This window comes from Erinaceus europaeus, chromosome 3 (genome assembly GCF_950295315.1).
Source record: "Erinaceus europaeus chromosome 3, mEriEur2.1, whole genome shotgun sequence".
NCBI classification, from domain to species: domain Eukaryota; kingdom Metazoa; phylum Chordata; class Mammalia; order Eulipotyphla; family Erinaceidae; genus Erinaceus; species Erinaceus europaeus.
This window is the reverse complement of record NC_080164.1, coordinates 117301023-117325833: the sequence shown is the minus strand read 5'-3', so window position 1 is coordinate 117325833 and position 24811 is coordinate 117301023. Positions and strand designations below refer to the sequence as shown.

The following is a 24811-nucleotide window of genomic DNA, read 5'->3' as shown; positions in this document are numbered from 1 at the left end:
TCAGGCCCCCGGCTCCCCACCTGCAGGAGGGTCACTTCACAAATGGTGAAGCAGGTCTGCAGGTGTCTATCTTTCTCTCCTCCTCTCTGTCTTTCTCTGTCCTATCCAACAACAATGACAGCAATAACAATAATAATAACAACAACAATGATAAACAACAAGGGCAACAAAAAGGAAAAAATAGCCTCCAAGAGCAGTGGGTTCATAGTGCAGGCACCAAGTCCCGATGACAACTCTGGAGACAAAGAAAAATAAAATAAATCTCATTTGAGTCTGTGGTGATACATAGTAAGCATGCTACAAAACACTGGTGTTGGAAGGCCTGTGGGTGGAGAGCAGAATCCAAGTACCTCTGGGGAAGGTGGAGTGAGATTGAGATCAGGAGGACTAAGAAGTGTATGCAGGGTTGCCAGGCAGAGGTTGCAAGCCTTATCTGAAGGCACTGGAATCATTTTAAAGCACTATTCTAGACTTACCAAGCCTGAGTCTAGAAGCAGAATTTAGCCTGACCTCTATTTCTATTTAAATGTCTCTAAATACACAGTCTGTTTACAATGGGAATAGAATCTGGGGGAGGAAGAATTAAAAAGAGAAAAAGAAAAGGAAAGGAAAAGAAGAGAAAAGAGAAGAAAAAGAAGAGAAAACTAAAGACACTTTCCTAACATTTCATTCCAGACTCTTCCTTCAGGATGAAACTTCTCTTGATGGCAGGTGTTCTGAGCACTGCCATTGCCTTGCCCGTCCCTGTAAGTACTCCACTTCCCTCTTAGAAGCACAGTCAGGTGGTAGCACAGCGGGTTAAGCGCAGGTGGCACAAAGCACAAGGACCGGAAGGATCCCAGTTTGAGCCCCTGGCTCCCCACCTGCAGGGGAGTCACTTCACAGGCGGTGAAGCAGGTCTGCAGGTGTCTATCTTTCTCTCTCCCACTCTGTCTTTTCCTCCTCTCTTCATTTCTCTCTGTCCTATCCAACGACGACATCAATAACAACAACAATAACAACTACAACAATAAAATAACGAGGGCAACAAAAAGGAATGAATAAATAAATATTTATTTAAAAAAAGAAAGAAACACAGTATCCCTGGGCTAGATTTCCTATATATTTTCTCTTTTTAAAAGTTTTTATTAGTGATTTAATAATGATTTGCAAGATTATAAGATACTTGGGACCTAGCCCCTCATCACTTCCACCACCAAAGTTCTGTGCCCTCACCTCAAAGGATAACCACCATAGTTCTCCCTAGGCCTTAGATACGGGCTGACTAATTTTATTTTCCAAGTGAATCTGAATGGAACCATGCAGTAGTTGTCTTTCACATCTTTACTTATTTCGCTAGGCGTTAGATTAGATTAGCTTTAGAATCTCTGTATCTTTTCACTGAACACGAGGGGGAAAACAGAGACCTGGAAAGTTCTCCACCAAGACTCCATCACTCTTTCTCAGCCAAAAGGTCTTGCCAGAACAAACACCAGCCCCCGGTGCCATTAGCTAGCTGTGTGACCCTGAGCAAGGAGCCAGTCCGTGTCCTCCCTGTCTATGAAATGAAGCCTAAACGTTACCACAGAGTTGTGTGAAAGATTAAAAAATGAATTCACAACATTATAGGGTCCTGACTGGGACACAGAAAGTCCTCAGACTTGACATAAAGAATAAGTGGTCTGCTTTGATCCAGTTTTTACAGATTTTTCTATTGAGTTTCCTTCACACTTTTTTTTTTTTTTTTTTTTAGTTTCCCAATAGTCCTCCCCCCCCCCCCCCCCGGGTTCAAACCCCTGGTCTCCACCTACAGTGCAGATGTCTCTCTGTCTCTCTCCCTCTCTATTCCCCACCTCCTCTCAATTTCTCTCTGTCCTATTAAATAAAGTTTTTTTTGAGGGCAAGAGGTATACATTCTAAATAAATCAGTGCACAAAATCATATCAACTTCTTCTACTCAATACACTTTTCACTTTCAAAATGAAGCTCCATCACTGATAGGTGTAATGTCCAATGGTGGCTTGCTGAGTGTTCTTGTTTAGGAAAAAAAAAAAGTCTATGTAAGGGTTGGGAAGATAGCACAATGACTCTGCAATGAAACTTTCCTGCCTGAGGCTCTGAGGTTCTAGGTTCAATCCCTAGAACCATCATCAGCCAAACCTGAGCAGTGTTCTGGTATCTCCCTCCCTCCCTCCCTCCCTTCCTTCCTTCCTTCCTTCCTTCCTTCCTTCCTTCCTTCCTTCCTTCCTTCCTTCCTTTTTGTTCATCCTTCCTTCCTTCCTGCCTGCCTGCCTGCCTGCCTCCCTCCCTCCCTTCCTTCCTTCCTCCTTTCCTTTCTTTCTTCCTCCTCTTCTTTCTTTCTTTCTTTCTTCCTTTCTTTTCTTTCTCGATGTATGCCTCTCATTAAATAAATGAATAAAATATATGCTACTTAGCACACTACCACATGATGCTTAACCTTGTTGCTGTTATTGTTCTTACAAGTTTGGACATTCTGGAGGAAGTTCCAGTGAGGAGGTAAGCTTTTTTAGCCATGTTTTGGTTGGAATGTTGATCTTTCTGAACATTTGCAATACTCTAAAGTGAATGTCACTGTGCTTCCTTTTCAGAGATTTTACTTTTACCCATCACCAGGGTTGCCAGGCTTTCCAGGGCCACCAGGACCCCCAGGACTACCAGGACTGCCGGCACCGCCATTTTTCCCTCAGATCCCATTCCCCCTGCCTCCACAACAGCCTCCAGTAAGCATGTGGGGGTACACAGGTGTTGTGACTCAATCTGTGAAAAGTACTGGTTGGCCAATGTCATGAACTTTTTTCAAATTTTGATAGAAAAAGGTGAGAATGTAAAAGGCTGCCTGGTGTGCCAGCTGCTCACTTACCCACCACGTAGCCTGTGGCAGAGTGACCTGAAGAGAATACCAACCTTTTGGGGCTAGGTGGTGGTGGACCTAGTTAAGTGTACATATTACAGTGCTCAAAAACCTGGGTTCAAGCCCCTAGTCCCGACCTGCAGGAGGAAAGCCTCACGAATAGTGAAGCAGGGCTACACTGGTATCTCTCTGTCTCTTTCCCTCTCTGTCTCCCCACCACCCTCAATTTCTATCTCTATCCAATAAGTAAATAAATAAAATACCAACCTTTCTAGGTCAGCTCTTTTTTTCTAAGTCACCTTGCTGTTTTATTTTTCTCTAATGAGACTGTGTGTGTGTGTGTGTGTGTGTGTGTGTGTGTGTGTGTCTCCCCCAGAATAATTTTTTTCTTTATTGGAGGATCAATGTTTACCATTTGACAGTAAATACAACAGTCTGTACATATATAACATTTCTCAGTTTTCCACATAACAATACAACCCCCACTAGGTCCTCTGTCATCCTTTTCCAGGATCTGTATTCTCCCCAGAGTCTTTTACTTTGGTGCAATACACCAACTCTAGTCCAAGTTCTGCTTAGTGTTTTAAAAAAATTATTATCTTTATTGGATATAGACAGCCATAAGTTGAGAGGATGAGGGAGACAGAGAGGAAGAGAAGCAGAGAGACTCCTGCAACCCTGATTCACCACTCGTGAAGCAGCTTTCCCCCTGCTGGTGGGGATCAGGGGGTTTGAACCCAGGTCCTTGTGAATTGTAACTTGTGTGCTTAACCAGGTGCACCACCAGCTGGCCCTCTAATAAGACTTTTACAAATCTCTGGAACTTTTTCTCATAGGTCTATTATTTTGCTCTTCTTTGTGTTACCATTTTAATACGCGTGTAAATGTTACTTTTTAAAGTTTCATTTATTAATTAATGAGAGGCTAAAAGAAAGAGAGAGAACCAGTCAGAGCATCACTCTGGCACATGTGATGCTGGGACTGAACTCAGGGCCTCATGCCTGACAGTTTAATGCCATATCGACTATTGGAAAGTTGTTTTCGTTGTTGTTTCTTCCAGGATTATCACTGGGGCTCGGTGCCTGCTTTGCAAACCCACCACTCCTAGCTGCCAATTTTTTTCTTTTTATTTATTTATTTTTATTTGATAGAACAGAGATAAATTGAGAGGGGGAAGGGAAAATAGAGAGGGAGAGAGAAAAGAGATATATACATTCTTGTTTGGCTGCTAGTGAAGTGTCCCCACTGCAGGTGGGGAACATGGGCTCAAACTTGTGTCCTTGTGCTTAGTACTGTGGGCTTAACTGGGTGCACCACTGCATGGACCCCAAGATTATTCTTGTTATTATTTTAATTGTATTAACATATTACCACAGGCCAGAATAAAACTAAATGCATAACAGGTGTGATTTTTTCCCCCTGTATTTGGCAGTCTTGTTGGTGCAGATAGATAGTATCCATTCAGCTAGTATTTGCGAGTGTCTACCACAAGTGCTGGGAATATAAAGTGTATAGATAGTAGACAGTCTGATGAAGAGATTCATTAATGGGGGAAAGTGGCTTAGTGTTTCTAGATGCAGATAAGAGTCTACTTGGGTTGTGGATCATGAATTCATTCCCAGAAGGGTAGTGACCTAACGGGGCGGGGGTGGGGGGAACTGAAGGCAGGACAGAAAGTGCCTGACCAACACCTGAGCACAAGACAATTTGGGCGAATCATGCCCAGTATGAGACTGCAACCCAGGTTGGAGACAGGGTCCATTTGGACAGTGTTTAGGCAAAGACGTTTCAAAAGGTCACTTTTTTTTTTACCAGAACACTACTCAGATCTGGCTTATGGTGGTGCTGGGGATTGAACCTGAGACCTCAGAGACTCAGCCATGAGAACCTCTTTGCATAGCCACTATGCTGTCTCCCCTGCCTAACAGGTCACACATTTTAGAACAGCATCTTGCTTCACCTTTTGTTTGACCACCTAAATATTTTTAAAATATTGAATACCTTTACTTTGCTCACACTTAATTTCAACGCTGATTACTTTTTCAGATTGAATAGGCTCTTGGAAATCAATCACAGAAATTGCTGTCATGAATGGGAAATCATTTCCCTTTGATAGTTTCATATGTCCCAGTTGAATTTTAGCAGCAAACTCTCAAGTATTGCATTTCTATTGGTTATTTTTGGATTTATTTATTTGGGTTCTAGTCAGGGGCAGAAAGCATTGCTTCTGTCACTTTGGGACTGAAATTTTGTAATATTTGTTTTAATGAATCAGAACACTGGTGTTTTGGTTTATAATTATAAGTGAGGACTCTCTATTAAGATTTTATGCTTATAATTATGGAAATCTATGGAAATAAAATCACTGGTATTTGAAATGAAAACTCATCCTCCTTCCACTAGATGGCAGAGTAGTATCAAAACAAAGGGCAATCAATGAACGAAATATTAGTGTAGAGAGTGACTGAAGATCGGATTGACTCGCAAGAACTACCAACATATAAGACAGATTTCTAGGCTGTGGATTTGGCTAACTAAGCAAAATAAGCAAACAGCTAGGGGGAAAAAATGGTTTTAAACCCACTGAAAGCTAATCTCCACCAACTAGGTATTAGACTCCCTGAGAGCACATGTTTAATGATGGATGGATGGATGGATGGATGGATGGATGGATGGATGGATGGATGGATGGATGGATGATGGATGGAGAAAATGAATGAAAGAATGAGGGGAAAGACCAAAAAATGTTCATGTGTTTTATTTACAATTTATATTTTGATTTTTTATTCTGATAATGTTGTTTTATATGACTTGTCTTGAGCCACAATTTATTCCCCTCTCCCCCTTTTTTTTCAGATCCTAATTCCTTTTCCTTTTCCTTATGATCCAAATCAGGTAATTACACTTGTTTCCTTTGAAGAAGTATTTAAATGAATACAATTAAATAAAAACTTGAAATTTTCTCTAGTTGTAATTGGGATTTGACACCAAGAATAGTTAACATTTTTTAATATTTTTATTATCGGATAGAGACAGAGAGAAATTGAGAGGGGCAAGGGAGACAGAGATAGAGAGAACAGAGACACCTGCAGCACTGCTTTCCCCTCACAGGTGAGGACCAGGGGCTTGAACCTAGCTCCTTGCGCACTGTAATACAGTGTGCTTAACTAGGTGCACCACCACCTGGCCTCGAGTAGTTTAACATTTTTTTCAGCAGTATTAGTTACTTAATTTTTTTAACTATTTGAGACACTTGTTGCAGTGTTATTACCTAAGTATGAAAGCTAAGTTACCAATATCCTAAACTTTCTTTGATCATGTGAAGGGAGGTAGTAGAGAAAGGAAGAAAGAAGAGTAGAAAAAATATTTCAATCAAATAATCTGGAGGTGCAGTCCCACTCTACCATCAAATTCTGGAGCATACTTCAACCCTTATTCAGTCAGCTTGGTCCCAAATTCTTGAATTTGAATCTTATTGACACTGTTTTATTCCTTATTTATTAATTTTTTCCAGAGCATTGCTCAGCTCTGGCTTGTGGTGGTGTGGGGGGATTGAACCTGGGGCCTCGGAGCATCAGTTATGAGAGGGTTTTTTTTTTTCTTTGCCTAATAACATAATTTTAGAAATGCAAAGAATTCAAAAATGCATGATATATATCCCAAGTCAAGTTAATATAAATTGTGCAAAACAAAAAAGATAGCTAAAATGTTGAATTGCAAATCCCTAATAATTAGATTGTTTTCTTTATTCTAGGGCCTGACGCCTAACGATTTCATACAGGTAAATATATCCTGCCCTACTAATCTATAAAATTTATGAAAATACTATACATAATGTTAACTTGGATGAAATAATTCATCATGAAAATGACAGTCTTTACTATTCCAGTTCTTTTGGAAGTTATATATCTGGTTTTTAAATTCAAAGACAAAGAAACAAGCTCAACTAATACAAACACTTTGTCATTCATTTACTCTACTTATCTAAACCATAAATCAACAAAACGATTTCTGTCACTGATGGTGGTGGAAGTGAAGGTTCAAAGGACTTAAGGCTATGAAACATTTGCTTTAGGAGAGATGAAATATTTCATTATTTCTTCACTGATGAAATATTAGCTTAAACATACTATATAACAAAGATAACTAAATCTAAATCCCCACAGAGGGGTCTAGCAGTGATGCACTAGGTTAAGCACTCACATCACCGTGCAAGGGCCCAGGTTCAAGCCCTCACTCCCCACCTGCAGGGGCTAAGCTTCAAAGTTGGTGAAGCAAGGTCTACAATGTCTCTCTCTTATTTTCCTCTCCCCTCAATTTTTCTGAGTCCTATCTAATAAAAATTAGAATGGAAAAAAAATGTTCATGCGGAAGTGGTAGAACTGTAGTGCCAGTACCAAGCCCCAGCGATAACTCTGGAGGCAAAAACATAAAAGAATAAGGAAATCCCAACAGATACATTTATCTTACAAAATTGTGCACAATTCAATTTTTGCCTAACCATTATGCTATCTCCGCCCCACCATTCAACATTTGTAATGAGGCATCATACAGACATTAGTCAGAATCCTACTTTGTGAAAAGACAGGAAATAACCTTGGAGTTAAAAAGACAACACTAAAATATGCATTTCCCTATTTAAAAACATACTTTCCACACTGGCCATTTCTGAAATCAAGACACAGCCATTCATTCCTGCATAATAATTGTTCAAGGCAGAGGAGGAACTAGTGGGGTTTGAACTGTTATGTGGAAAACTGGGAAATGTTATGTAGTATGTAGTAGTATGTAGTAGTAGTTGTACAAACTACTGTGTTCTGCTATTAACTGTAAACCATTAATCCCTCAATAAAGAACTTTTTAAAAGAAGCGTCCAAGGAAGTGATTAGTTTACATATTCTGCCATAGGCATGGACAGTTCTACAAGTATTTCAACTTGCATATATGTACTAAGCTTAAAATAAGTTTTAAAAATAAACCTGTTGAGGGGGCCTAGTGGCAGCACACCCAGTTAAGTGCACATAGTAGTATGCACAAGGATACTGGCAAGGACCCGGATTCCAGACCCTGCTCCCCACCTGCAGCAGGGGACACTTCACGAGTAGTGAAACAGGTCTGCAGTGTCTTTCTCTCTCCCTCTCTACCTCCCCCTCCCTTCTCTCTGTCCTAACAAATGGAAAGGAAAGAAGACCACCAGGAGCAATGAGCCCCAGCGACTGGAGGCCAAGTAATAATAATAATAAACCTGTTGATAACACTGATCACTGACTTTTTTTTTTCCTTTCAGTTACTTATTTCTATTTTAAACCAACTGGGGGTAAGTCTATGTATTTTTTTTTCAAGCTACCATATACTGTAAAATCTATTTAATGTACAAAAGTTAATCTCTTGTCATTTCTTTATTTCTAGGGCCTCATTGGGGTAAGACTTTACTTCTATGTTTACTAAAAGCAAGTGATATTTAATCTCAAGGAAGATAAAAATGATTCTTCTAGGCTATAAAAGACATGACAGGATAAAAACAAAACTGAATCCAGCTGATTTGAGTAGTCGAGTTAGAGGTTTGAGGCATTGCATTAACTCAATTTCCTCCAAGATCAGATTTTGCACAGGTCTAGAAAGGTACTTTGCATACTTCCGTGGCATTTAACATTTACATGTATACAGGTATGCACTGTTACAGTAAGAAACCTCAAACAGCAAATTTGCCCCAGTATTTTTCACTTAGGGGCACTTCAGAGCAAGCAATGAGCAAAGTCTACCATGAAGCATCAGACTTTGAAGTGGTCTGGTCTGCAGGGCACACCTCAACAAGAAAACTGAGTCTGCTCAATGCAAATGATTCAAACCTTGAGATCACAGCTTCAATTCTAGCCTGAGTTTGCTTTTGTTTAAAATGACACCCCAAAATTTAAAAATAAAGGCCAGAAGAGGTATTTTCCTTGGCTTCAAATGTATGAATTAATGTTTTATTCTTTTTTTTTTTGACACCAGAGTACTACTTTGCTCTGGCTCATGGTGCTGTGAGGAAGGATTGAACCTGGGACCTCAGGGCCTCAGGCGTGAAATCCATTTACATAATCATCATGCTGTCTCCTCAGCCCCAAATATCAGTTTAAGTTACATTCTAGAAATATTTATTCTGCTGTGGGGAAAACATGAATCAAAATTTTCTCAATCCCAATTTTGAGATGTTGGATCCACATACATTTTCCTTCTGACAAGGCTCACAGCCCTTAAGTGCTTTGCTCTGTGTTTTGTAACACTTGAAATGCTGTTACCTGCACATCAGAAACCACGTGAGAAAATAAAGTTCTTTACTGCTGAAAAGATCCAGTATGTCAGTATTTAAGTATTAACAGTAATACATTGTTTTCTACCTCCAAAAGCACAAGATGCTACTAGTCATTAACCCATCAGCAATAAAATATCCATATTGGAGACAGTAGTGAAAGTAAAAAAAAAAAAAAAAAAGAAATTATGGCAGAAATATCTTCATAACTGTGTATTGTTTATTTTGGCAGTAATAATTATCTTACCACAGTATCAGAAGTTACATACGGTGAGTAAAAATTTCCAAATATCTTACAAGCACTTTGATATTCTTAAATAATTGATCTTGAGTTAACAGCTTGAGATTATATCCATATTGGCAAATTAATAAAGTAATGAAAGCTGGTACAAACAAAACCAAATTAATTACAACTGCTTTTTTCAAAGGCTGTATTTTTAAAATCATTTTATATATTAAACCCTCACCAATAGTTATCAAACAGCATACCCCAGAAGTCCTTATACTGTGGAACCATAACAAGGCCTCTAGAAGTGTTGAGAATTTCCAAGTGCCCTCTTACTCTCCCCAATATTCACTTTCTAGGTAGTTATAGTCTTACTAAGGTTTAGCATGTGATTCCGTTTAAGTTTTAAATGCTTTCAAAAGTACAAGAAAAGCTGCTGGCAAAACAAGCAGTGATCTTTGCCACTGGTCTTTAGGTCAAGATATTATCAACTAAACTGCCTTTGAGCTGAACTTATACCAACAATTTCAACAATGAAATCAGATGTGGCTCTTAAAATTCCAGCTCACCGGAGTGGGGAGAGAGTAGTGGGTAAACAAAAGGCTCTCATGCCTGAGGCCCCAGATTCAATCCCCAGCACCACCAAAAGCCAGAGCTGAGTAGTGTGTTCTACTCTTTCTCTCTCTGCATCTTTCTCCCTTTCATTAAAATTTTTTTTAAAAAATTGTTTTTAAACTTCAGATCACAAACTATTACAGTATTACTATGGATAGCATGAGTCATGCGTAAGTAATTATCATCTTCCCAATGGACTACTTAAAATAATAATATATAAGAGCTGTGTAACCTCAACAGGGAATACAATAGAGAAAAGCTTTCCTAATCAGGCAGAACAGGATTCAAACCCCAGCTCTGTCCTTATCTGAATAAACCTAGGGGCAACCTTTATAAATATTAGATTAGGATATTTATTAGGATATATATTAGGATAATACAGAATAGGAAGAGTATCATCTAACTTGACAGAGTTATTGTGAGGATTAGTCTAAGAATGTAAATATTCTGGTCTGTTACTACTACTCGGCTTACTGAATATCTGTAAGAAAAAAAAAAACACCTTACGTATAAAATACAAGCAAACATGAAGGCAATATTACCTAGTGACATTGTAAAACTGAGAATTGGTAAACAAAGTTACGACAACTTGGGGTTACTAGAAAATAAGAGTTTTTATATTTGGTGTACCAGACCCAGAATTAACCTAATGCCAAAAAGTTTCTGGGCCCTGAGGTGCTGTAAGATTTCCCTTTATAAAGAAAAGTTGACAAAAAAAATTATTCACAATTATGCATACAAAGACTGAGATAGACGGGGGTCATAAAGGTTAAAGGCTGTCAGCACTTTTACAAACACCAGAAACTAGCTTTATATCTGCCAGGGCATTTACACACACCAAGAGGAAGAGAGAGCTGGGTTTAGGATTTATGGGAGGCTTGAAGGGACCTGGTATAAGCAGTTGCCATTAATTTCTATATATTCTACTTCAGCAGAAGAGTAGCTATTTCTCCAGAAATATCCTCAACATTCTAATCTCATTTGCTCTGTTACAGATGGTGCTGGACACTTAAAGATACCAGATTATTTACTTCTAGCCACAGCTCTCACTAATTTATCATTTTGGCTACTTCATAAATGTTCCAATGAAAACTCCAAAATAAAATAAAAATGTATCTACAATCATATGCTCCAGTCATAAATTTTCAGCGTTACCTATTGCCTTCAGTCATGTCAGTTTTTTCTTGGCAGTTGTTGTTGATTTACTACTGAATGAGAGAATCAGAGGCTCGCTCTGGCATGTGCGATGCTGCGGATTGCACTCAGGACCTCACGCTTCTAAATTCAAAGCTTTTTCCTCTCCTATACCTCCCATGTTAGTTTAAACTGGTCAAAAACTCTTCAGAGAATCACTCAGTTTTTCTCAGGAGATTTTGTAAACATTTTCAATTTTTAAAAAACCTATTCCATGCCAGAAAGGAATTTCTTCCTGCCAAACAGTAAAAATAGAATCAGACTCTTCTTGGGCCAGAAGCCATCTTACCTCTCACATACTGGGCAGCTCAGACCTGTTAAGCTTGGTCCCTCTGGTCAAGGCCTTTGGGCTTCACAAAGATAAAAACCTCTGTTCCCAAATCTGAGGGAATATTCTGAAATCAAACCTTCTTAGCTCTGTCCCCTGGCTACAGAGTTAGCCTAAACCTTTTTCGAATAGCTGAAGAACATAACCACATCTCCAGTCCCTACACCCCATTTCTACAAAGGCCCCACTGATAGTCCAGTTGGAATGAAGACAGTTAATGACGTCCCTCCTTCAGGCTGAGAGCAGTTAGTATCATGGGACTTCCACAGGAAAGAACCTTGAGCATAAATCACCCACTACAAGCAGTGCTATTTCCTCTTCTTTGCTGCTTCCAGAAACACACAGAAAACCAAACTCCCTCTTCTCTGGAATGTATAGTTTTGATGATGTGTTTCTCAAAAAAAAAAAAATTCCAGGGTTTGGAGATAGCTCAGCTTTACACTAAGAGTGTAAAGACCCAGGCTCCAGTCCCCAGCACCACCATGTACAAAGGAAGCTTCAGCTGTAGAGTGGTGCTGTGGTGTATCTCCTTTCCCATGAATCTCTCTCCTTCTGTTTCAGAGATTAAAAGACAAAAGAGCCCGGAGGAGTGAAAAACATGCAAGTACAAAACACCAGTGAAGCACCAGAGGCAAAAATAAATGTAAATAATTCTAATTCTTAGCATTCCTAACAAAAAACACTTTAACTGCTAAAGGCCTCCATCAGTCTCCACCTCATTTCAACTCCTTCTGAACACTTATTTTTAATCCACTTATGACACACAGTTACACTATGATACAATAAACATCATTTTCAGTTACTGATTTCCTATGTCATTTTAATTTAGAATTTTTTGAAATTCTTGAAAATAACAGCTCTTGTGGTCCGGGAGGTGGCGCCGTGGATAAAGTACTGGACTCTCGAGCATGAGGTCCTCAGTTCAATCCCCGGCAGCACATGTACCAGAGTGATGTCTGGCTCTTTCTCTCTCCTCCTATGTTTCTCATTAATAAATAAATAAAAACTTTTTTAAAAAAAGAAGAAAAAAATAGCAGCTCTTGATCTTTATAGACTAAAACTATGACTGAAATTTCCTCACAAAATTGATGGCTCACATAAAAATACTGTTTTCAGTTTTGAAATTAGTCTCAATAAGACCATATAAAGCAAGCTACAAAGTAAATAAAAAAGATGAATCAGTTTAGACAGCAGTCATGTTCCCTGTCAAGGCACTTGGTGTGTGGCTGGAACACCCTTCAGACCTCTGACAACCAATAATAAAGAGCTGATATACAACAACAAGTGGGAAGCAGAAGTTACAGCAGCTCAGAGTTTTATTTGAATGCTGATCCTTCAAACAGCAGAAGTTATTTAAATCTGGTTAAGAGCATGCATAAGGAGGATAATACAAAAGATTGTAAGTCAAAACAGAATCTTGCGTTCCACTTTAGAACATATTTACCAGTTTTATTCTTACAAAACCCTCTCAGTGCACATTGCTTTGAGAGTGAATAAAAGACTTCCCACGTGGCCTCTCTCCCTTCCTACAGTAAGATCCGTGTACTGCCCTTTCTTAGCACCTGTTCCTCAATGGCCTGTGGCTTGTGTGGAGACAGGGAGCTAACGCCCACGGCAGTCAGTCTCACAGTCCACACTCCAGTGGGCATCTCGCTTCTCTGCCACAAGCTTGATGAATTCAGAGTGACTGGCGTAAAGGCTGAGCTCATCACTGATGTCCACCCATCTCACTTTTCCAGCATCGTCTCCAGCTTCCAGTGCAAGGGTATCCATTATCTCACCTGGTTACCAAATTGGAAAAAAAAAAATCAAGAAAGAGTAACTTACTGACTCATGTCCTTTGCAGCATAGCTTTATATCTTTAAGAACTCATACCAAAAAATAACCTGAAACACCACTGTACTAGGTGGCCCAAGGAATCAAAAATTTGAACTTTCTAAAAGGGTCAAATTTTAACCAAATCCCTAAATTTCAGGAAGAGGCATCAAATCAATAAGAATAATTTTCTCTTTAAGAAATAAGAATACTGGGAGTCGGGCTGTAGCGCAGTGGGTTAAGCGCAGGTGGCGCAAAGCACAAGGACCGGCATAAGGATCCCGGTTCAAACCCTGGCTCCCCACCTGCAGGGGAGTCGCTTCACAGGCGGTGAAGCAGGTCTGCAGGTGTCTATCTTTCTCTCCTCCTCTCTGTCTTCCCCTCCTCTCTCCATTTCTCTCTGTCCTATCCAACAATGACAACAACAATAATAACTACAACAATAAAACAACAAGGGCAACAAAAGGGAATAAATAAATAAAATAAATATTAAAAAAAAAAAAGAAAGAAGAATACTGACTAGGACAGGGGGCCGAATGGTAGCACACTAGGTTAAGCGCAAATAGTAAGAATACTGACTAGGAAAATGATTCAGCTGGCAGAGCAAAGGACTCGCATGGCTGAGGTTTCCAGCTAAACAGAATTATTTAAAACATTATTCAGTCTAGAAACATGATTTGAGAAACTTCTTTTGGTGTATAAATTAAAGATAATAATTAGTGTTTAAATTAGAACTCTTCTCTTTTTCTGTAATAACAGATTTGAAAATCACACCCAAATTTGTAAACCCATCAACCAAAAAAGGCATTATTTTTAGTTTTTTTTTTTTCAATATCTGAATTTATTTATTGCTATGGGTTTTTTGTTTGTTTGTTTGTTTGTTTGGTTGGTTGGTTGGTTTTGTTTTTATTATCTTTAGTGGATAGAGACAGCCAGAAGTCAAGAGTTAAGGGGGTGACAGAGAAGGAGAGAGACATAAAGACACCTGCAGCACTGCTTCACCAGTTGCAAAGCTTTCCCCCTGCAAGTGGAGACCAGGGGCTCAAAACTGGGTCCTTGAGCACTGTAACATGTATGCGCAGCTAGGTACACCACCACCAGCCCCTGTACTGCTATGTTTTAATAATGCATCTACATTATAAAATATTTCAAATGTAAGATAAATATAATCAGGTGGGGGTAGATAGCATAATGGTTATGTGTTGGTAACATGTGTAAGCCTGATAGAGCTTAGGGAGAACCACCCCCATCTTTGGATGGAGGTCTGAGAAGATAACCTTTTGGTAAGTCTCTCTCAACCGAGGTGAGCATAAGGGGGGAAACTCAGACTTGGTTTTTTTTTTTGACTCTCAGGCTCACAGATACCAGGTTCTACTTGTGTTTTCTCTTCTGATCTTGTTTTCAACTTCTGCCTGAGTGAGATCATCCCACATTCATCCTTCTGTTTCTCACTTATTTCACATAACATGATTTTTTTTTTAATTTTTACTTATAAAAAGGAAACACTGACAAAACCATAGGATAAGAGGGGTACAACTACACACAATTCTCACCACCAGAACTCCGTATCCCCTTCCCTCCCTTGACAGCTTTCCTATTCTTTAACCCTCTGGGACTATGGACTCAAGGTCATTGTGGGATGCAGATGCTGGAAGGTCTGGCTTCTGTAATTGCTTCCCTGCTGAACATGGGCATTGAACAGGGCTTCCAGCCTGTCTCTCTGCAAAGAGACTCCCTTGCCTAAGACTCCAAAGTCCCAGGTTCCATCCCCTGCACCACCATATGCCAGAGCTGAGCAGTGGTCTGGAAAAATAAATAAATAAATATGTATCTCATGTCCTTTATCATGGCCATCTTTACCCTATTTCCTACTCAAATCTCCAGTTACTTTTGCTTCTGTTTTTCACAGAGACTCATACTATACGAACAACTTGACAACATGAAGACAATTTTAGTCTGTAAATTCACTCTAATTTTACATATTACCAATGGACCAAAAGAAATTAGCCACTGATGGCACTTTTAAGGCTTCTATATATTCATTTAGCACCAATAATTTCGACTTCCTAAAAATGTAATGCTATAATCAGTAACTGACTGATTCAAAATGCTGAAACTAGAGCTCCAGTGGCGCAATCGGTTAGCACGCGGTACTTATACAAAATGCTGAAACTGTCCAGATTTAACTCTGCCCTAGTAAGCCACTGGAGTCAGATCAGTCAGTAAATACAGGTGGAATTACCTGTGTCGTCGTGGTAGTTGACAGCTTCTGTCTCCATCCATGCATTGTCAGTATTCCGAGGGTCATCAACATAACCTTTATATATCTGTTTTTTTAAAGAAGACAGATAAGAGTAAGTATAAGGTGGGGAAAAATAACATAATGGTTATGCAAACAGACTCTCATGCCTGAGGCTCCAAGGTCTCAGGTTCAATCCCCTGCACCACCATTGGCCAGAGCTGAGCAGTGCTCTGATTAGAGAGAGAGAGAGAAAATATGAAGAGAAATGGGATAAGAAGCATGTTACCTTCCTCAAATCAGAAATGCAAGCATGACACTCCAGAATGTGTTCATGTTACTTAATTACACATAAGTGCTTAAGGTGAAAATCGCACAGTGCTGAAACAGTGCCATAGATGGCTCTTTTCACTCTCAATGTCTCTCTTGTCTCTATCCAAAATAAATACACAATGTGTGTGTGTGTGTGTGTGTGTGTGTGTGTGTGTGTGTGTGTGTGTGTGTGTAATTACAGGGGCTAGGTGGTGGTGTACCTGGTTAAATGAACCCATTACAATGTCCAAGGACCCAGGTTCAAGCCCCTGGTCCCTACCTGCATGGGGAAAGCTTTACAAATGGTGGAGCAGGGCTACAGGTATCTGTCTGGTTCTCTCCCTCTCTATTCCCCCCCATCTCCTCTCAATTTCTCTCTGCCTCTGTCCAATAATAAATATATTATAAACATATATTTTTAAAAGGAAAACTACATATTATGTGTTTGTACAGTAATTTGTACATAAAATATCACAAAAACCTTGATGTGGCATTCCATATCTTAGTTTTAAATTTCCAGGGAATAATATTTATTAAAAAAAAAAAAAAAAAAAAAAAAAAAAAGCTTTGTGGCAGGGCCAGCAAAATAGCTGCCTTGGATAGTACGCTGCTCTGCCATGTGTGCTACCCACATTCAAGCCTGACCCACACTGCATTAAAGAAAGCTTCAGTGTTATGATTTCTTTCACTCTCTGTGCCTCTGTACCTCAATGTAAAAAAAATTAGTAAAATTAAAATAAAATGAAAACTTTGTGGGAGGCTCCAAGGGTTAAATCCCTGAGACTACCTTAAAACAGAGGTGAGCAGTACTCTGGTAAAAGACAAAAAAAAATCCTTGTAGTACTTTTAAAATTCACAAAACCCCAAACACTTCAAACTCTATAACTGTATCACATGATTTTTTTTAAGGGACTTGCAATGTAAGTGTTGATCTAATTTACAATTTCTGTGGCTACAGTTTCAGAAATTTAAAATAGGTTCCTCTAGTTAAAGGAGATCTATAAACAAAATTAGTGAAGATTAATCTTTAAGCTACTAATATGTGATAGAATCTTGAGTTAGCCAGCTAACTCCAATGTGACCAAAAAAAAATTTAGACAGCATAGATAACAATCATAAAATTCCAATTCTAGAAAGAAAAGCAATCCCAGGAAAAACCAACCTAAAAAGTCAGTAAGATATATTAAAAAAAAAAAAAAAAAATTCTGTCCTTTTCCTTATTGGTAGTACACAATTTACCTTATAAGGTATCTTATTCATCATGAAGAATAGACATGAGGTTTAAATAGTTATTATCCAGAAAAACTGATTTCTTTCAAAAGAACTAAATCCATGCAAAAATCTAGCTCTGATAAATGGCAGTGCCAGGGACTAAATACACTTCAAAAACAACACAGCTCCCCAGCCCCATACTAAAAAAAAAAAAAAAAAAAAAAATAGGGAGTCAGGCTGTAGCGCAGCAGGTTAAGTGCATGTGGCACAAAGCACAAGGACAGGCTCAAGGATCCCGGTTCGAGCCCCCGGCTCCCCACCTGCAAGGGAGTCACTTCACAGGTGGTGAAGCAGGTCTGCAGATGTCTATCTTTCTCTCCCCCTCTTTGTCTACCCCTCCTCTCTCCATTTCTATCCTATCCAGCAATGACGACATCAATAACAATAATAATAACTACAATAAACAACAAGGGTGACAAAAGGGAATAAGTAAATAAATACTAAATTTTTTAAAAATTAGGATTTAGGTTTTGTTAGCTGAGTGAGTTGTGTAGCTGAGTTATAAATTTAAAGTAGAAATTTATTAATGAGGTCAGGTGGTGGCACACCCAGTTGAACACACATGTTACCATGTGCAAGGACCCAAGTTAAGCCCCTGGTCCCCACCTACGGAGGGGGGGGGGGGGAAGCTTCATGAGCTGTGGAGCAGAGCTACAGGTGTCTCTCTTTGTCCCTCTCTCTCTCTCTTCCCCCCCTCTCAATTCCTCTTGCGTGCTATCAAATAAAAATAATTACTTTTTTAGGAAGTCGGGCAGTAGCGCGGCGGGTTAAGCGCAGGTGGAACAAAGCACAAGGACCAGCGTAAGGATCCAGGTTCCAGCCCTGGCTCCCCACCTGTAGGGGGGTTGCTTCACGAGTGGTGAAGCAGGTCTGCCGGTGTCTGTCTTTCTCTCCCCCTCTCTGTCTTCCCCTCCTCTCTCCATTTCTCTCTGTCCTATCCAACAACAATGACATCAACAACAATAATAAAAACAACAAGGGCAACAAAAGGGAAAATAAATAATAAAATAATAATTACTTTTAAAAAATCTATATTAACAAAGAAATCAAATCACCAGTGGAGATCTACTGTGATTAAAGTTGTTGTTTAACTTCAAGTAATTCATTCAGTAAATGATTTGACCAGATTTTCCAGTAAACATTAAATAAGCTTCATTAGCCTGGAGGACTAAGTTCTTGCTAGGAGCTGCCATTTCATTTCTTACCACCAGTTGCTCCTGACTGAAGAGTTTATGCAATTGCTTCTCCAGTTTTCTCTTCTCTGCAGTGGACTTTTGTAAGGAATTGAGGGCTTCTTCACCAAATTCTCTTTTCAGTGTGGCACTAATCTTTTCTCCTGGATCCACCATCCCCTAAGAGTTACATGTTTTTTTAATGAGGTGAGTAAGCTTTAAATTCATGCAATAAGTATTTACTGAATGATAATGCAATTGCATTCATTTTTCTATCTACTCAAAGCAACAGTCCTTAGTCCTCTTCTAGGTTCTTGTCAAAACTATTTCTATTGGAAGCAGCCCATCAGGACGACTTTATAAATTTGACAATAGTCACTGGTCCAAGGTGAATGGATGGCAAAGTGAAGCAACATTTACAGTCACTTTCCAAACATAAGCTAAGGAAAGAAGGCCTGGGGCATTGTGGGGCGGGGACCCCCATGACCCCCTGGGGCGCGCGCTGCTGCTGTCACGGGGGCTCCCGGATGCTGCTGTCACAGGGGCTCCCCAATGCTGCTGTCATGGGGGTTCCCCTCAGACACTCTGGAAGCAGGCCTGCAGCTTTTCCCTCAGAAAAGACAGCAAAGGCAGCATGGTCGCCCCCCACCCCTACACACACTGAGAAGGCGGGTCACCGAGGGGCTTCGAGTCCAGGCCGGTGCATACCCCTATAGAAGGTGAAAAGCAGAAGAGGATAAGAGGCACCACAGCTGGGCTCTACCACCCTCGAAGCTTTCACCACACACGTGTTCCAGATGATGGACAGGGCTCGAACCTGGGCCCTTGTGCGTGGTAAAGCACACACTGTACCTGGAGCCAGAGGATGAACCCAGGGCATCCAGCATGCACTCAGTTGCTAAGCCATAGAGAGAGAAGACCCAGGTGTTTTTTTTTAACAGTTTTTTAAAAATTTATTTATTATCTTTATTTATTGGATAGAGACAGCCCAAAATCAAGAGGGAGGGGGGTGATAGAGAAGGAGAGAGACAGAGAGACGCCTGCAGCCCTGCTTCACCACTCGTAAAGCTTTCCCTCTGCAGGTGGGGACCGGGGCCTCAAACCTGGGTCCTTACTCATTGTAACATGTGTCCTCAATCAGGTGCACCACCACCCGGCCCCAGATCCAGCTTTTTTATTGTATATTTTTATGAGCAAAAACAAAGTACCCTGCAACCACCCATAGAGTTCCACTTATCATGGTCCCCCATGTGGAGCCAGTAACCAAACTCAAGACCACACACACACACACACACACACACACACACACACACACACATATATATATATAACTTTTCTTTATAAAATGGAAATATTGACAAGAAACAAAAAAGGAAAGAAGGCCTGGAGGTAAGAAAGAACACAGCTGAGAATTTCCCTTGTTCATTTCATTACAGCTACAATGGCCTCCTCAACATCCCTAGAAGGGGGCTTTGCATCTGCTATCCTCATGTGGCAAAGTGGTCTGTGCCAAACTCTATTAGTAATTAAAAAAAAAAAAAAAGCTTTTCCCAGGTTACACACAATTCATTCATCCCCTCAGGGAAACCTTCTCTGGCCACCTAGACACTCTAACTGCCTTTCTGTGTCAGGCTGTCCTAGAAGACAATGACACTTCACAGCAGTGATGACAGACAAAAGAAACTAACTGAAGCAGGGGAGAGGGAGTGTAAACTACTATTTAGGAGTAACCAAAACAAATAAAGGACTTAGAAAATGTGGACTGGGTTTCCTAGAAGTGCTTACCCCTGGAAGTGCCCATTCTCCACAGTCTTTTCTTTTTATTGCAACAAACTGTAAGGTGTTTTTCCCAGAACCAGGGTGGGTGATCTTACTGCCACGTTTGTCCCTTTTCCACCTGTAAATAATAATGGAAGATTACAACTTAGAATGAGAACCAAGGTTCTTGCTCAAGTATCAGACAAACGTAAATAGATATATGCTTCTTTGTAGCAGCATATATAATTTTTTCTCAATTTATCTCAAATATACTAGTTTCACTAAAAATATTATTTAGCATTCTCACAATGCATGACAAACATCTACTAAAGTACCACTGAAAAAAAAAGTTTAACACTACATGAAATTTAAAAGAAATGTTACGAAAGTTAAAAACACTATTCAAATGATGATACAAAGAAATGGAAAGATATCCCATGCTCATAGATTGGAAGAATTAATATCATCAAAATGAATAATCTACCCAGAGCCATATACAAATTTAATGCGATACCCATCAAAGTCCCAATAAGTTTCTTTAAGAGAACAGAACTAAAATTACAATCATTTATCTGGAATCAGAAAACACCTGGAATCGATTTAAAAAAAAATCTTGAGGAAAAGAAACATAAATGGAGTCATCACACTTCCAGATCTCAAACTATATTATAAAGTCATCATAATCAAAACAGCCTGGTACTAGAACAAAAATAGGCACACAGACCAGTGGAACAGAACTGAAAGCCTAGAACTAAACCCCCACACCTATGGACATCTAATTTTTGATAAAGGGGCCCAAATTATTAAATGAAGGAAGGAAGGTCTCCTCAACAAATGGTGCTGGAAAAACTGGGTTGAAACATACAGAAAAATGAAACTGAACCAGTTTATCTCACCAGAAACAAAAGTCAACTCCAAATGAATGTTAGACCAAAAACTCATCAAATACTTAAAGGAAAATATTGGTGGAACACTTTCCCACCTAAACTTCAAGGACATATTCAATGACACAAACCCAACTGCAAGGAAGACTAAAAACAAACCAATGGGACTACATCAAATTGAAAAGCTTCTGCGCATCCAAAGAAACCATCACTCAAAGAGACCCCTCACAGAATGGAAGAATATCGTCACATGCCATACATCTGATAAGAGACTAGTAACCAAAATATACAAAGAGCTCAGCAAACTTCGCAACAAGAAAGCAAATGACCCCATCCAAAAATGGGTAGAGGATATGAACAGAATATTCACTATAAAAGAAATCCAAAAGGCTAACAAATATATGAAAAATTGCTCCAGGACGCTGACGGTCAGAGAAATGCAAATAAAGACAACATTGAGATACCACCTCACCCCTGTGAGAATGGCACACATCAAAAAGAGCAGCAGCAACAAATGCTGGAGAGGTTGTGGGGACAAAGGAACCCTTCTGCATTGCTGGTGGGAATGTAAATTGGCCCAACCTCTGTGGAGAGAAGTTTGGAGAACCGCATAAGGCCAGACATGGACCTTCCATATGACCTAGTAATTCCTCTCCTAGGGATATATCCTAAGGACTCCATAACACCCAACCAAAAAGATATGTGTACACCTATGTTCATAGCAGCACAATTTGTAATAGATAAAACATGGAAGCAAACCAGATGCCCAACAACATATGAATGGCTGAGAAAGCTATGGTATATATACACAATAGAATACTATGCAGTTATTAAGAACAATGAACCCACCTTCTCTGACCCATCCTGGATGGAGCTAGAAGGGATTATGTTAGATGAGTTAAGTCAGAAAGACAAAGATGAGTATGGGATGATCCCTGCTCATCAACAGAAGTTGAGGAAGAAGAACAGGAAGGGAAACTCAAAGCAGAATCTGACTGAGTTTGGAGTATGGCACCAAAGTAAAAATCTCCAGGGGGAGAGTGAGGGTTGATGTTCAGTTTCACTGGGGGGGAGTTTGGGGGGGGGGGGGGTGACACAGACCTTTGGTGACGGGAATGATGTTAATATACATTCATGTTAACTTATAGTCTCACAAATCACTATTTAATAGAGAGGGGGGAAATGGATTGAATGTCTCAAACTTTTTGATGCATAGACCATAGCTCTGAGTCCATATTCCTTCGATCTAAGCACTTAAGACTTCAAATTGATAATCAGATTGAATTTTGACAGTGGGCTCAAACTATTAATACATTTCTAATAATGACTTGTTCTTTGAAATATTAAATCACCTATAAGCTTAGACCAGGAAGAACAGAAGCAACTGGTGGCATTACTTTACAAGATATAGCTATATCTTGTAAATAGCATTAAAGGACATAAATTATGGTGAGGTCTTATATGCTACAGCAAATCCTAACAATGGGATTTTTAAAGTTAACCCAACTGCCAAACAATTTGGTTATAGCAATAACTATCTATTGCTGTCTTAAACTCTAAGACAGCAGGAAACATCCCCATTCTCTACAAAACCCATATTTCTCCCAGTCCTGGAACCTCTGTGGTGGGGCTCACTTTCCTGCATGCTTCTCTCAATTCATACCAATTGATACTGCATCTGCTGATCCCAACCTAATAAATGCAACCAGTACCACCTCGGCATGTTTCACTTCGGACTATATCCAGAGACATCAGGCGTGGAATGTCAACTCTAGTTTCATTATTCTCATGAGATATTTCCTAGCTCATAAGACTCCTTAATTCCATTTCAGGTACTGCACTTCCTAACAATGCCTCAAAACCTAGATAGAGATGAGGGCCCATGAAATAGGGCATATGTACACGTATCCATAAGTTAGGGGAAAATATATACCTTAAAGCAAAAGTGCACAGTAGTTTACAGTGAGTCAATAAATGCAACAAGCAAGTGGAAAGACCAAAAAAGACACCATAAAGTACCTAATCAAACAGTTTCTACTTAGACCCTCCTCACCTACTTCCTATTTCACTTCCCTCAATCACTACAAAGCTAATCTTGTCAAAGTAAGGACTCCAAAAGCTGCATAAGGACAAGAGACTAGCATATTTAATGACGACTCTTTTGTCACTACTAGGCCACCCCCATCAACTGGGGCCCTAATCAGGAAGTCCTGGGATTCTCACACAGATATGATGGGCCTAAACCTCTAATGATCCCTCTCTCCACTCTCACTGGTCATCTCCATCAGGAACAACATAATGGACCCCTTTGTGGGCTCCTGTAGGACCTTGCCCTCAATGTGGATCAACAATGGTAGGGACTGTTCCATTCTCCCAAGGGAGGGTGGGCAATATACTCTACCACTCAAGGAAGATGGGTCCTGAAATTAGTGAAGCCTAGAATGTTCCTATTCGTGACCACAGAATGCAACCTCAGACCTACAGGGATGCAGAGGTTACATAAGCTCCTGTGCTGAATATGGGACCCAGATCAAATCAAAGGAGTTTACAGTTAACAATATTTATATAGTTTTCCCATATTAGGGAGCTACTCTCTTCCCTTTTACAGCTTTCTAGTTTTATTCCCAACTCTGAAACCATCTCCCCAGACAGTACCTTGGGTGCACCTGCATGTTAGCTGTCAGACTCAGGCAAAAACTAATAAAGTCATGGGCCCTTTGGAATATACCTAAAGTAGACCCACTAGCTTTTTCCAAACTGGAGACCCCAAATCTTCATCTGCAATATTCTTGCCTTTAGGTTCATGATTAGTCAACAATATGTATCTTAACTCCTTTTATATCTTTATATCTTAACTTTATATCTTATAATGCCATCTTAACTCTTTTTTTTATTTTTTTAATATTTTATTTTATTTATTTATTCCCTTTTGTTGCCCTTGTTGTTTTATTGTTGTAGTTATTATTGTTGTTGTCGTCGTTGTTGGATAGGACAGAGAGAAATGGAGAGATTATTTGGAATGGAAGACGGAGAGGAGGAGAGAAAGATAGACACCTGCAGACCTGCTTCACCACCTGTGAAGCGACTCCCCTGCAGGTGGGAAGCCGGGGTTCGAACCGGGATCCTTATGCCGGTCCTTGTGCTTGGCGCCACCTGCGCTTAACCCACTGCGCTACAGCCCGACTCCCCCATCTTAACTCTTTATATCTAACTCTTTTTTGGCCACCAGGTTTCAGATGCTATCATGATGCCAACCTGACTTCCTGGACAGATGACCCCACCAATGTGTCCTGGATCCCTACCACCCCACAGCCCTACCCCACTAGGGAGGGAGAGAGAGAGAGAGACAGGCTGGGAATATGGATTGATCTGCCAATGCCCATGTCCAGCAGGGAAGCAATTACAGAAGCCAGACCTTCCACCTTCTGCACCCCATAATGATCCCGGGTCCATAGTCCCAAAGGGATAAAGTATCGGAAAGCTTTCAAAGGAGGGGATGGGATACAAAGTTTTGATGGTGGGAATTGTGTGGAATTGTACTCCTCTTACCATATGGTCTTGTCAGTATCTCCATTTCATAAATAAAAATTTTTTAAAAAGAAAGTTAAATAAATAAATGGGGGCATAGCATAATGGTTACATAAAAGAATTTCATAGCTGAGGCTCTGAGGTCTCAATCCCTAGCACCACCATAAGCAGCCATGCTCTGGTCTCTCTGTATCTTTTGCTCTGTGTCTTTCACTTAAATAAACAAACAGACACAAGCTTTAAGTGGTCTGGGAGATGGTGCAGTAACTAGAATAGACTTTATAAACATGAGGTCCTGGATTCAACCACTGCATTGCAAGTACCA

At 39.9% G+C, this 24811-nt stretch overlaps 2 protein-coding genes across 6 annotated transcripts in view; one reads left to right on the top strand and one right to left on the bottom strand.

The window, feature by feature from the left end:
- Positions 1 to 477: 477 nt before the first annotated feature.
- Positions 478 to 10997, top strand: SCPPPQ1 (secretory calcium-binding phosphoprotein proline-glutamine rich 1). Its single transcript, XM_060188450.1, has 8 exons — positions 478 to 746; positions 2464 to 2496; positions 2589 to 2720; positions 5708 to 5746; positions 6606 to 6632; positions 8139 to 8168; positions 8261 to 8272; positions 10980 to 10997. Exons 1-8 carry the CDS (start codon positions 690 to 692, stop codon positions 10995 to 10997), a joined length of 348 nt encoding a protein of 115 aa, XP_060044433.1. The 5' UTR covers positions 478 to 689.
- Positions 9342 to 24811, bottom strand: part of NUDT9 (nudix hydrolase 9) — a 31905-nt gene continuing 16435 nt past the window's right edge. For 4 of the 5 annotated variants that reach the window (XM_060187781.1, XM_060187783.1, XM_016191811.2 and 1 more), the window contains 4 exons: positions 20102 to 20213; positions 18350 to 18496; positions 15564 to 15648; positions 9342 to 13287 (listed from right to left, as the gene is read on the bottom strand). In XM_060187781.1, coding sequence (XP_060043764.1) covers positions 13109 to 13287; positions 15564 to 15648; positions 18350 to 18496; positions 20102 to 20213 — 523 coding nt within the window. In that variant the 3' untranslated portion in view covers positions 9342 to 13108. The remainder of the gene's footprint in view (positions 13288 to 15563; positions 15649 to 18349; positions 18497 to 20101; positions 20214 to 24811) is intronic. The other variant, XM_016191813.2, reaches the window with a different exon arrangement.

What these genes read in the sequence shown, in the direction of transcription:
- SCPPPQ1 (XM_060188450.1), top strand. Translation starts at nt 690, where the DNA reads ATGAAACTTCTCTTGATGGCAGGTGTTCTGAGCACTGCCATTGCCTTG. An exon ending in TTCCTTATGATCCAAATCAG is followed by an intron (nt 5,747 to 6,605) that starts GTAATTACACTT and finishes TCTTTATTCTAG; the next exon opens with GGCCTGACGCCTAACGATTT. An exon ending in CGCCTAACGATTTCATACAG is followed by an intron (nt 6,633 to 8,138) that starts GTAAATATATCC and finishes TTTTCCTTTCAG; the next exon opens with TTACTTATTTCTATTTTAAA.